The 14,262-nt window shown below is 36.5% G+C and overlaps 1 protein-coding gene across 2 annotated transcripts in view; it reads right to left on the reverse strand.

The window, feature by feature from the left end:
• Nucleotides 1-894: 894 nt before the first annotated feature.
• Nucleotides 895-14,262, reverse strand: part of LOC129770606 (fibrillin-2-like) — a 118,956-nt gene continuing 105,588 nt past the window's right edge. The window contains exons 9-11 of one of the 2 annotated variants that reach the window (XM_055773551.1): nucleotides 11,073-11,138; nucleotides 1,586-1,745; nucleotides 895-1,507 (exon numbers count right to left, since the gene is read on the reverse strand). In XM_055773551.1, the coding sequence (XP_055629526.1) occupies nucleotides 1,293-1,507; nucleotides 1,586-1,745; nucleotides 11,073-11,138 (441 nt within the window). In that variant the 3' untranslated portion in view covers nucleotides 895-1,292. The remainder of the gene's footprint in view (nucleotides 1,508-1,585; nucleotides 1,746-11,072; nucleotides 11,139-14,262) is intronic. The other variant, XM_055773552.1, reaches the window with a different exon arrangement.

Genomic DNA, 14,262 nt, shown 5'->3' on the forward strand with positions numbered 1-14,262 from the left:
ACCAAAGAAAAACCTCAAATCTGTAGGACCAATTCACCCCACAAAAACGTGTCCATGTCACCCCACACAACATGCAAAAATTAAAATGCAATTAATTTTATTTATTGTTATCAATCTTACAGTTTCGCTGCATCAAATTGTTCCTCTTCTGTAGACGAACAGAACTTTACTGCACAATACACGGAAAGTTTGTTCAATCAGCGGGAAAACCTTAAAACCACGATCGGAAAATTCACATTTTTTGGTAATCAAAGTGCTTACTGTGTTCATGCTACCATTTCCTTACACCTGTCGATTTTTTCCAAAGTTTTTTTTTATTTTAATTACATACGGTTCATTAATAAAAGAAGATGACATTATAAAAAATCCAAGTTGAGCCTTACTTTTTGAGATAATGGGGTGGTCCAAATCATCCCGTATGTCCAACTCACCCCGTGTTACCCTATATAAAATCAACCAACAGGAAGGGAGAGAGAGAGATATAATGCTTCAGTGTCGAAGGACGAGTGTGAAACTGGAACAAGAGAAGGTCATAGATACGAACAATTTATTCACCTACTTACCCTGGCACGAAATTTTACTCCGCATGTCACATGAAAATATTATTAAAAAATCGGAGATGCTGCAAGAACAAGCGACGAAGCGACTGTCCTTCGCTTGAGAGTATTATCTACCTATTGAACCGCTCCTTTCAACGTGCGCCATTTCGAAGGAAGGGTTTTCAGCAGAGCATCCCTTTCTTAAAACTGCCATAGAGAAACCCGAAGTGGCCTTCACTGTCTTCCAGGGAGGTGAAATTTCACTAAAAAAACGTGGCATAAAAGAATGCCTTATCATCGACTTTTCTCTCGACTTTTTATTCGCTTCCATTATTCAAGTTTTTTCTGCTTACTTGCGCTATACTTTATATATATTTCTACCCGCTCTATTGGCCAAGACACTCAGGCCTTCGTCCTCTTCTCATTTCCCCAATCTGATTTATTACTCAACTCGTTCATACGAATATAAAATAGTCCCCCGTGCCTCCTAGCGGACATATTGATTTTTCTATCGTTCTATCGCTCACAATACACTAATTCTTCGATTCAAACTCCCCTTGTCAACCCCCATTATCGTTACCTTTCATAAGTACAATTGATCCGATTATAAAAGCACCATGGAAGAGTGTTATTAAATGTGTCGAGTGTTCGAGCACGTGCATGTTACCCACGCAGCATCATTCTCTTCTCTGTTGTTAGTCAGCAAAAATATATTTTTTCTCTTGTTATATGTATCGGCATTTTATGAGTGGTTTATGGTTTGGCAGCATCAATTTCCTCCTGCTGATTGCGAACGGAGGTGGTATCTTTTGTCCTTTGCTCGTGTTCGTTGTCCTTGCTGCGCTTTTTGAACCATCTCCGGGGATGCTGAGCTCGGAACTGGTGGTAGGGAAGATCTTCGAAGTGGTTGTACTGCTGCTGCCTGCTGTACACGTTGTCCCAAGTGGAGTAGAACCTCAGCAGGTTGTCTGAAAATCGGAGATGAAGAGTTACGAATTACCGACGGAGGCTCCGGAATTTCGAATAAACCCAAAAATAAAACTCACTGTAGCGTCTTTCCTGCTGCTGTATGGCCATCCGGTCCGGATTGGGAGCTTCCTCGAGTTCCTTCAAGTGCTGCTGGACGATCTGCTGCTGGTGCCGCAAACGTGCCAGCTTCTGCTTGATGCGAATGTTTTTAACCACACAGCCTTGTGGTATGTGGAGCTGAGAATGGCACCGGAAAGCAATGATTAGAATCGTCGTCCCAACGTAACCTAGTACTGGTAGTAGCGGTTAGTACCACCGGGTCTGGATCCACCAAGCTTCGCGTGTGGCACAAAATGGGGTGGCATTTAACATGCAGGTCACAATGAGGAGGAGCAAGCGAAGCGAGTGACACGTTACAAGGGACAAGAACTGGTGTCGGATTTGATTTCACTTACCGTTCGATTTTCGGATTGGAAGTTTCCCTGGCGCTTGAAAGTAGAACGTGGAACGACCAAATCGGAGAACTAACTTAACTAACGAGACGAAACAACAAGCAGGGCTTTCGAAAAACAACCATCGAATTACAGTAATTTTCACTCACAAAGTGCAAACGAAACATGCCACCTAATGTTTGCTCCACCATGGGCCGTGCGTGGGCATGATTATGTTCACCCGATTTGTAGCCGTATCCGGCTCGAGACGGGCTTAGAGGCCAATGGATTATTGAGGGACACGAATTTGCAGCGCTGTGGTTTACTCTCTACGTGTGCAGTTCACTGCTTCAGAGCTGAAGCCAAGAGGCGGGATGAGAAATGGTGATATCAAAAATAACACAAACATTCTGGAATCAATGAAACTAAAAACCGATAAATACAATACAAATGGTTTTCATATCCTGGTTGAATATTGTGAATGTTTTTTTTTGACGTAGGACTAAGTTTAACTATATGGGGCTTAAAATAAAATTCTAACACTGAACATGTAGGAAATAATGAAAGATTTCGAACACTTATAATAATAGATCGCAAATATCCCATTATATATATTTCTAAAATCCATCACAATAAATATTTTTTTTAAGTTAAACAATTGAATAATTGTAAAATGTCAAGCATTAAATAAACGCACTAAATACCATGTTTTGTTGGTCCTATTTGTGCTCCTCGAATTATACCGCCCAAAACAGACAAGGGGCTGTCCACATACGATTTTAGACTCCCCTCCCCCTTCGTGGACAAGCGTGGACATTGACCAGACCCCTCCCCCTGTTGTTCACGTGGACATTCCTGAATATTTTTTAATTAAAAATGACCAAGTAAACACCTCGATTGCACCCTTGTTCCATTTCAAATTTATTTCATGTTAGATTTTGTTTATCAGAAAGGACTCAAATGACTTTAACACTCACACGAATAAAAAGTTAGGAGCTCAAGGGTTTAGAGGCGTATGAACTGAAAAGTTTAAAGCCTCTTTAAAACAAAGAATGTCAATAGGAGTTAAGGAAGTATTCCTGAATTGTTTGCTGCCGTTTTTGCATCGAGACCACCGTGCTATTCCAACAGAATAAAGCATCTTTTCAAAAAAGTCAGAAATCCTTTACATGGTTTATAGGACTGTGGCTTCGATTTTGGACTACCCTGTTTTTTACCAGTTCCAACCCCAATCGATAACTTATGTAGATTGCTCGCACGAAGAATAGAAGAATAGAACTGCCGAAGAATAGGCAGTATGTGAGTTTTATTGAGCTTAAACGAGCAGCTACCTCTGCGTGGAGCGAGATTCAAATTTCCACATGCCGTAGCTTAGCCGAATACGTTGTTTGGATAGATTGGAAACTAAGGATGGCCTACGAATTATAAACTTGTTGTAATTCGTGCGAAATTTGTTGTTAATTTTGTAAAGAAGTGTCAATTTTATATTTTTTTTTTCAAATTGCTCGAATTTCAATTCCTCGCGAAAGTGTACATTTTTTTAAAAAAAGGAATGCAGGTGAACCGTGCAGAACTGTAGTCAAAAACCAGGACATCATTTTGAAGGCATTTTGCATATGTTTTATATTGAAATAAAAAAAAAACCTCTGACAGTTCACGACCAGGAGCTCCAGCCAAATTGACTTTTGGAAGAAGATTGTTTGGACCGATTAGAGTAAGTTTGAGGTTAAAAGACACAAAGAAATGACAGCCTGAAGTCTGAGCTATCTAGCCTACTCAAGCAACAGCAAGCAAGTGGAGGATCACTGCGTGTGTGGGGCTATTTACTTGGAATGGGGTGGACAATCTCGTCAAGATAGATGTAAAGAAGACTGCTGAGTCCTACGTCAATGTATTGGAGGAGAACTTAAAGCCGTCACTCAGGAAAATGAATATTAAAGGCTATATTTTCCAACAGGACAATGATCCCAAGCACACCTCGGAGGTTGCGAAACGCTATTTCCAGTCCAAAAAGATTAAAATGCTTGAGTGGACATCCCAGTCCCAAGACCCCAACTTTGAACATTTATGCACAATTGGAGTTTTATATAAATTTGCAAATGAGTACAAACAATGGCTTGTTTAAATCCTTTCCATTGTAAGAAATACGTTCATTTTCAAAAACAAAATCATGAAAAAGTATTCGCGTAATGCTGTTTACTTTTTTCTTTTTAACACTGTACATAGGACATTTGGTAACTTATCGAGAAGCTCTTGATCAACTTGATAAATCTTCACAAACTGCTTTGTGATTAGTTCTCTGGCACCAAATTGCTAGATATTTACTTCCGTAGCAATTTCATTTTAAGTATCTTCAAAAACCACGAATTCTACCACTGTGTTCACACTGACAAGTATTTGAAAAAAAACATCAGGCAGCTCAACCTTTTTATTGTTAAATATGCAGAACAAACATGAAGGAAAGTTTGGAAGTTCTTGAAAATAAAAAATAGGTTTCGTTGATTTTTAAATATAGATGTGATTAAAATGCTTGTTTTCAAAAAACCATGTATTTTTGGTTTTTTGAAAACAAAAGAAGAATTTGATTTTTAATTCATCCCCTTAAAGTCAGAAAACACTTTTTTTCACATGAAAAAAAATAATTTAAAAAAATCCTCCTACGCATATGTTCGAATTTCAACAATGACAGAGTTATAGAACAAAAAAAGAACAAAAAAGAAACAAATAAAAAAAGCTCCTCCTTGAGCCGATGCATAGTTATTCGCTTTCAAAATAGAGTCTATAATTGTGGGTATCAACCGATTTCCGGACTTTATTTTGTTGGCAGCGAAAATATTCACTCAATACACGCTGATGAATGTTATCAAAAAGTGTCCTACAAACGACAAAAATTTCTCATCACACCTTTTGACATCCAACAGCTTGGAGCAAGTTATATCTGAGTCACTCAATTTTTGTCCCATAAGATTCGTCTTCAGTAGCCCGAATTCGTAATCCAAGCCTTGTATATTAGCTACTTAAACGAATTAAGGAAATTGGCGCATCAAACCATTAGGGTTTGGTAGTTTGACGAAATTTTGAGTATAGTTGAAATCAAGTCGCTTTGAAATCTATTTCACGAGTTCAATGTAGAAGTCACGACAAATCGATTTGAGGATCAGCTTCATCCAAACCTTTTTCAGCTTTTTTTTGCATCGATACCAATGCAAACATCATCAGGCTTCTTCAGAATGTCTTCAAAATATCTCATATTAAGGTTAGCATTAGCGAATTGTTGCACGTAGCTATCCAAACAAAAGTTACCCAACATGATCAACAATAACATTCTTGTCCTATTATAAAATTCGCAAAATTGACAACTTCCTGATTGAAAAGTGTAATTAACGTTATTGATGAGCGGTAGAACAAAGTTTAAGAATCGATTTATTCATAGGAAATGAGACAATATACGATTGACGTATTGATTATGGTCATACTTAACTTGGAACAAATAGAATAGTTTAAGCTATTCAAATCGCTCAAGTTTCCGTTTAACAACTGCCTCCAACAAAAGCCATTTTTTTGCGTTGCGTTCAATTTTTTTTATAAATCAAGGTATCTATGTACGCACTGTAATAAATTCAATATTTAGAAATGAATTTGAAAAAAAATTCTGTAAGTTATGTATCTTGGCTGAATATCTGTTATTCTGCATATTCAGATTCTGTATCTGAAATTTGACAGAAAATCTGTAAAATACAGAATATTTTGTATATGTGGCAACCCTGACCATAACAAATAAGTCATCTGTACTTCAATAGATGGGTACTTCTACAAAGAACAGGTTTTTCTAACAATAACTTTTTAATGCTTTCTTTGAAAAAAATACGACTAATCCTAATTTTGCTTGAAATTAAGGTACTGATATACCATATTCCGCGAAGTTCAAATAATTGTAAAGTATGGACTTTTGTCAAATACGACAGCTTTCTATCTTTTATAGCTTTTGAGATCTATGGAATTTTTTTATGGAGACTTCTCAAAAACTAATGTTTTACTTGTCACATTTTTGCGTGTAAATTCTAGGGATTGACATGATCTCGACTTGTTTTTAAATATGAGAAGGTTTGCAGAAGATGTTAGTCGCGAGAATTAACACACAAATGTTACGCGTAGAAAATTAGTTGTAATTTTTCGAAGGAAACATGGAAAAGTTGCCTTTTGAAGAACTTTTTTTCTATAGAAATGTCCTTCTTCCGAAACATGGGTGACTTGTTGGTTATGGGCTATTCATATTTTTTTAATTTATTTTTTTAAATTTATTTTTACATTTTCAAATAAAAGCTTAAATAGATTCAGCTAATAAAAAATTAAAATAGATTTCTCTCGAAAAAGTGTTTTTTTAAATATTTTGAAAATGTAAACCAACAAGTCATCCATACATACAAAGAAGAACACTTCTGCAGGAACAGAGTATTTCAACAACAACTTTTTAATTTTTCTTACGAGAAATAACAAATGGTTTTTTTTTATTTTTGAGAAAATAGAACAAATTTTGAGAAAAACTAATTAGAATTAAGAAGATTAAATATTGTTCGGCTCACATTTTTGATTCTTTTAATTTAACAATTTCCTACGTTACCTTCTTTGACCAAAACTTTGTAGGTTTTATAGTTAAGTAAGGAATTTTAGCAACAATTTAGAAAAAAAATTGGACTTTCACGTCTACCTCCACATTACTAAAAGTAGTCTATTTTTAGAGATTTCAAGAAGGCAAAGTTGCTCAATCATCAATGACACATCACACACACATCGTTTCACTGCAATTTGAGATGGTGTTGCCAATTCCCAAGTTGAGTTGGCATCAAATTAGTCTATTGCATTAGTCTATTGAAAGAACGAAGATTTGCAACGATTGAGAAGAAAAAAACTGCATTGCTTGGAAAAGCTCAAGGCTAGCCAATCGTTGCAAATTTACGTTCTTCCAACGGTCACCAGAAAGTAGGTGCAATAAAATCCTTATTAGAAGTTCTTCCAGCATCAGAAGAAGCGTTGACACAAATGTGTTATATCCGAGGTGAATTATTTTGTATTTATGAATAAGTAAATATGTTTTTCCATAAAAAATATAAGATCACCTAACTCTTTGAACACACCTCGCAAATCAATCAACAACAAGAACAGCATTCTAATCTGTGGACAGCGATTTCGGTTCCAATTGCTTTTGCAATAACTTTTTCGAAGCTAGAAAGTGAATGCGGTGTGAAAGTTTATTTCGATCCTAAATCAAAAAGCTATAGAATTGAAATTTCTTTGTAATATTAGGATGGGGAATTTATCCATTATTTCCTCGATAGCTGGCTTTAGTGATCAATATCTCGCGTAATATCGATCATACAATTTCAGGTATTGGCTCGTTGTAAAGGTGCCATTTCGCACTTAAAAAAAATCTTTCGCTGTTGTTTATTCCAATCAGTTGTATGTTACAGGGTGTTAACAATAGACGTCAACAAAGAAAAAAATTCGTAAATTTTACACTTTTGCTTTCATAAATGCGAAAATGGGGCCTGGCTTGCTGAAATTGCGATTGGTGTATGTGGTGTGGATACTGCAACAGTAAAATACGTGCAACTTAATTTATTTTTCAATATTTTTTAATTTTTTTTATTTTTATTTTAGTGCAGCATACTAAATTGAGATCATCACTGTGAACAAATGGACCGTTTGACCGTTCAAAACTGGCTAACAGAAGAGGTTTTGTGTTCCATCAGGATAACGCAAGGCCACAGATTTCCGACAGCTTGATTGGGATGTCTTATGCATCCACCATATAGTTCGGATCCGGCACCAAGCGATTACCACCTTTTCCTCGCATTGCAAAATTTCCAGAGTGAAGAAATCGGGATGAAGAGAAGGTTGTAAAAATCTGTTGCTAGAGTTTGTCGCCAATAAGGACCAAGACCTCTATGATAGAAACATTATGAAGCTACCTTTAGAATGACAACAAATTTTGCAACAAAACGGTGCATTTTTGACCCAAATCGGACAATCCAAAGCATATTAAAAATAGTTTTCAATTTCACCCAAAAATAATGGATTACTTTTTCCCCAACCTAACATTTTTTTTAGTCATTTTTGTGACTAAACAAGCATTTCATATTCCACTGCGGCTTCAATTCGTTGACGATCATCCTATACGGTAAATCTCAAAAGAGAAATGGTCCGTAAATAGCTAAAGGCAGTATTTTGTTTGGACTATTACAACTAGATGCTTTGATGTCAATGTGACTTTTCCTCTGATCATTACATTTCCCCTGATTACACCATATTTTCTTTTCCTTCTTTGAAGAATTTTTTTGTTTTGATTTAATTCCATCGGTTTATTTTATGCAGGCACATTTAGCACTTCCGCTGTAATAGAGCCGAATTTATTCGTGTACATTTTTATCTTATCGATAACATGTTGTAAATTCCACAATGTCCCGCTTTCGGTGTAAGAGTATTTCTATTGTTAGAATGTTGACAGTTAGACCGTACACAGCGGGACAGTTGATATGAGGTTTCCATTGTTATGTTATAAATAGCACCAATCACCGATATTCCTTACAAACAGCGGAGCGTGTGTGAACGTCAACGAACTGGGATCTCCATAACATGATGAATATTGCGTGGACGTACAACAAAAGATGATCAGCGTTTGAGGGCCCAGATGAACTCCGCGTTTCAAATGAATATAATGATTTTTTTCCTGTTCAGATCCTGTTCAGACGCACGAAAAAGTAAGTCTATAGCATGACAACGCTCGGCCTCACATTGCTAAATCCGTTATATTTCTCTTCGAAACACTCAAATGAGATGCCTTACTCCACCCGTCACAATCCCCAGATATTACGTTGCCCGACTAACACTTGTCGATGGCACATGGTCTGGCCGATCAACAGTTCCGCTCATACGATGACATTAATAATGGCTTGATTCATGGATAGCCTGAAATAACGAAGACTTTTACCGTAAGGTATTCGAACTTTATCAGAAAGATGGGAGGGAAAGAATTGCAGCAAGCCCTCGGTAATATTTTGAACATAGATTTTTTTTTCTCAATAAAGTTGCATTTCCATAAAAACAGCGATTCGATTTACAATGACACTTAAATTGAAGTGATAAAATCGAGCACTGTAAACAATAAATGACAGATCGCTCTCGATCTACTCATCGCTATAGAAGCCAGTCATGTCAATTGATGTTAGAACGAAATGAATTTCAACGATCCCTTTTAGCAGATTTTCTGAATTATTTATGGCCGACACTTTTTTTAGGAATGCAAAACACCCATCCTTTTAGAATTGAAAACTTCATTCAATTGATGACAAATGGTATTTTCATAATGCGACTATCAATCGTAAATTCCAGCTTACAAAATTTCATTTTATTTTTTTCCGAGGTTGAAATAAACAGCGATATGATCAAACACTTGTAATTGCAGTGGTATCAGCATTTAATTGTAATCATTCGGTTCTGCTGATAAGTGTGTGGTTATCAACAGCATAAAAAATACTGGAAAATACGAAATAGTAACACTGTGAATTGTTCTTAGTATTTTCCAAAATACAACTTAAAACTTTACAGAATTTCAACTAGCGCTATTGGGGCGCCTTTTAGAACGTATCATCGAGGATACGAAATATTAGAGGGATTCAAAAAAAAATCAAACTATACAATGAACATTTTCAAAACGGACTCAATCAATTGGTATTGCAATAATGTATCACTGAAGATTATGCCCACTAAAAGCAACGAGCGATTGCGAGATAATATTAGGTAGACATAAGAAATTTCAGAAACTAATGTGGTTATGATTTTGATTTACTATAATGACGATTCACATAAAATCAACACAGCTCAGATGATAGGGTCACTAATTCATTTATTACGGCTCATTGAAAGTGAACATGCCGCTGTTCCCATCAGTTACATTTCAACCCTGTTCTGGATGGGATAAGCCGCTTTCACGTGAGCATTAGAACAGCCCGTTCCGCTAACGATGGCGGCGACATAATACGAAATATGGTCAATCAAAGCTGTCGACTACGAACCAGGCAGAATGTGTGAGACTTCTGTTGTTGTAACACTTGAGTCAATTCAGGCGATGGTAGAGCTTAACATGTCAGTGGCGCCACCTGACCACAGGTGCAGTACAATAACACAAACAGTCCGTGAGTGATTTTGATATGCATCCCAGCCAGTGTTGTTCAACCACAATTACCACTTGCGGTGTTTCACTATTTATTGTTTCAATATTCAACATATGGTTGTGATGCCGATGTACAAGTAGCTTCCTACATTCAATTAACGCCATGTTCGCGTAAATCAAGAAGAAAGCAGTTCAGCGTGCAAAAGGCACAAAGTTTTCGAAGGGAGAAATTGATAAAAATGTTCGCTGATTGTTTTTCGCGATGACTTTGCGCAGCTTCACCATCGCTTGCATACATACACAAACACAGGTTGTCTTTAAAACTTTTGGTGGGAATAAAAAGTTTGTCTGAAATGCTCCAAGAACCAACCCGAAAAGTGCAGAGGAAAGTTTTTCCGAGGCATACAAAAAAGTTCCGGTTTGTTTGGCTTTCACAGTGAGGTAAAATTTCTTCCACGAAATGCCGAATAATGGACCGAATATATCGATCCTCGGTTTAAAATGGCTTGAGAAAAGTTATAAAATGTGGGCTGCCATCACAAAATGAGCATTTGAATCAATTACAATTATTATCTTCTCGTTACGATGCACCGCACTTAAATGGCAGCCGAAAAGGTTTCCATGGCCGCAAAAGTACCACCATCATTATTTCGCCGCCCAGTTTCATGATGATGGGTATTGACTCCCTGCCACTCAACTTCGTACCACAATCAACAGCCACTAGTAGGATGACCATCATTCGTCTGGTCCGGACATTTAATCAACACACAAACACAGAGTCCTTGACAGCGGAAGTGGAAGCCTTACAAAAAGAGTGAATATTGGTTACGACTGTTTACTGTCCTTCAGTTGCATAATCAACCGCCTGAAAGTGGTTCTGGTGGGATGATGGGGAATAATTATATTGATTAGTTCACCAACAAAGCCAAACATGGTAATGAAAGTTGCAATGAGTTGTGTTACCGATCGATGCTGAACTTGATTCTGGCGAACAAGCTGATTCCACTGATGAGACCAATAAGTATGATCCTTGAATAAAAAAAAAAAACCAAATAAATGATATGAATTATAAATGAAATATTGTTTCCGACGCAATATAATCGTTTGCATCATTTCAAATTTTCCACCACTAAAGTTATGTTTATTTATTGTTATTGTCGAGATTTATAGCAGGAAACGCACATCTGCTTATCAGTGGCAACAAAAAATACACCCTGCAGCGGGTCGATGTCATTTTATGTTCATCCAATTGAGCCCAATCCGCGTGCAGATAATTTTTAAAATGCTGCCATAAAAGAAGTATGTGATATTGGGATCAATGAGTGCAACAAAAAAAAACACACCGTTATTTATTCACACTTAACAATTATTGGCGAGTAGAAAAATGCACTATATTTTATTTACTTGGACAATTATAATTATATACAACGGCGCGAATGAATTATTACAATGCACACAGAGAAAACAAACACACACAAACTGAAAATATACTGCACTACAAAAACTTCACACACAGGTAAGGGGTAGCGATTAAAAACAAAAAGCGCGCGTTAAATAAATTTGAACTACGTTCATTGGAATTGATGCTTTTATCGCTCTCAGCCTAATTTCGGTTCAATTGGCGAGTTTCCGCGTTTCGGTTATTTATTCTTCGGATGGTCACAGGAAAATAAAATCATATCACAAACAACACTGCACAGGTATATTCGGGAAAGCTATGCATCGTTACGCATTTGCAGAAATTAACGGGTAAATTCGAACCGTTTAACAAAATATATTCAGAGTTTGCAGATCAACAGAAACTTTGCTCATTCCATGTTGATGTAAAATACTCTCTAAAATCTGGACGCACTGTTAATGGTACTGTTGCTGAGGTGGTTCTGGGTTTCCGCTTTTCAATGGTGACAGTTCTATTACGATTTTTCAGGTTTAAAATACTTGCGAAAGATGGAAACCCTGAACATGTGATGGACTTTAAATACCTAATAGGAAATCCGATGTACGAAATCGTTGATTTTCGCTAGAGACCAATTCCACGTCAAACCAACCGGCCGCTACCGACCAATTTTTCTATTAGTACTTACCCAAAATTATTGGTCTATTATTTCAAAACACGAAAGTTGAAAATCAGCTGATCTACTAAAATGTGATGTCCAACAAAATCGTTGGAATGTTAATAAACCTTCTGAGAAAAGATTAATTTTGATGTTTTCTTTATATACCCTAAGACCCTTAGAATTGATCATATGTAGATAAGTAGTTTTCCCATTTATTTTCTCCATTCAAAAAAACGTACAAAATTCCTTCTAAAGCTCATACTTTTTTGACGTAGAACTACATCTTTCATTAAGGGTGCCAAATCAGAAAACAGGTCACGTTTTTATAAAATGAAGTTAACGTTAATAACTATTTTTGCCGCGAACGGATTTTGGCGATTTACATACCAAATGAATCGGAAATTCTCTAAGATTTGTTAGATATTCTATACATTTCAATCCCATAGTCTGTGTATGGTTTAAATTGATGAAAATTGGAAGCACCCTCATTTCCTCATACATTTGTTCTGTCCATTTGTGTGCTTTCCCGAACAGAGCTGTCAATAACGAGCAACTTATCGACGATGGGGGTGGAGGAGTAATATTATGGATAAAGTATAGTTTTCCAAGGGACTTTTTGAAGGTTAGAGACGAATGAACTGAAGAAGTTTAAAGTCTTAAGCAAGGAAGGAAGGCAAACATTCAGTATCGTTCTGTATTCAAAGCAATGAATATCGCTTGTTCTTCCTTGTCTTCGTTTCGGATTGAGCTGTGGACGCGACCAAATTACTCACTCGCTGATGCCTCTGGCATTGCAATCATTGCATCAAACTGACGCCATTGCATTAAGGTGAAGGTGGAAGGAAGCTATTGTAGTAGTATAGGTAAAACCACGTGTAAAAATGGGGCAATAGTGTTTGTGAGAGAAGAGCAAAGCGCACGCAAATAGATCAATTCAATTATGAGACTGTGTAGCGCTTCATTGACACGAGTCTTTGGGCCTGATTCTCGAATACACTTCACGGTGGAAACGAAATAAACGGCACGCCATTGAACTACGTTTTACGAGTTAGTGAAGTGTCGAAGATAATAATGAGTTTTCAGGCAGAATGTGCACTTTTGAAATAAAAAATCATTAATGAAAATTAACTTCTTCGTATAAGACTGGTATTCAATGTGAGTGGAAAACTTTGTTTCCTTCATGCGATAGAATAATCTCATACAAAAATTTTATCTGAAGATGATTTGATATTATAATGATTAGTTTAATGGGAAACTGATCTCGTATCCAGATGTCGACACCGTACCGTTGTCATCGCGGATACGTTTCATTCCGTTTCCACCGTGAAGTGTATTCGAAGTGTATTCGAGAATCAGGCCCTTTGAATACATGTGAAAACAATTACAATTGAATACTAAAGTAAAATGTATGAACGATATGTTCCGATCAACAATTGCGAATATAAATAAATATAGAAGGTGCATTTGCATATGAAGTAAAATTCTGATTATACGCGAACGTAACATGAGCAAATTTATAACACATGCGAATTGGGGCTCTTTTGGTATTAACAAGTTCTTCCGCATAGTAACTCGATGTTGATAATTCGTTAATATTTTCCTTTTTTGATCGCATTGTTTTCACATATTCACGTTGGAGAGACTTAACCCTTCTCTTCGTTGGCCGAGGCATTTTGATTGAATGTAATACTTTTCTGTTTACTGTTTTTTAAAGCATAGGCAGCCGTGGTAATGTTCCGAGCTCTGCAATACAATTTGCTTAACCAATACTAAAGTTGCTAAAACTTACATTATAGACCCATTAAACGTAAAAATAATAATTGTATTGATATCAACATAATTTTATTCTATTGATTTTCATGACATGAAACGCTATGACTCAGGAATTACATTTTATTGAGTAGTTTTTATAGCTGTTTCGATGATGTTGTCTGGCATCAGTGTCGAAAAAATAACGATGCTTTCACCAATACAAACAAAACCATTGCGGAAAATTTAAAAATAAAAATTTAACTTTCAGAGCACTAGCTCGAGTTTTCCGACGTTTTTCACTATACAGTGCGACAGCAGATGAAAATTTAATATCCTGTGAGTAA

This window comes from Toxorhynchites rutilus, chromosome 2, assembly GCF_029784135.1.
Source record: "Toxorhynchites rutilus septentrionalis strain SRP chromosome 2, ASM2978413v1, whole genome shotgun sequence".
NCBI classification, from domain to species: domain Eukaryota; kingdom Metazoa; phylum Arthropoda; class Insecta; order Diptera; family Culicidae; genus Toxorhynchites; species Toxorhynchites rutilus.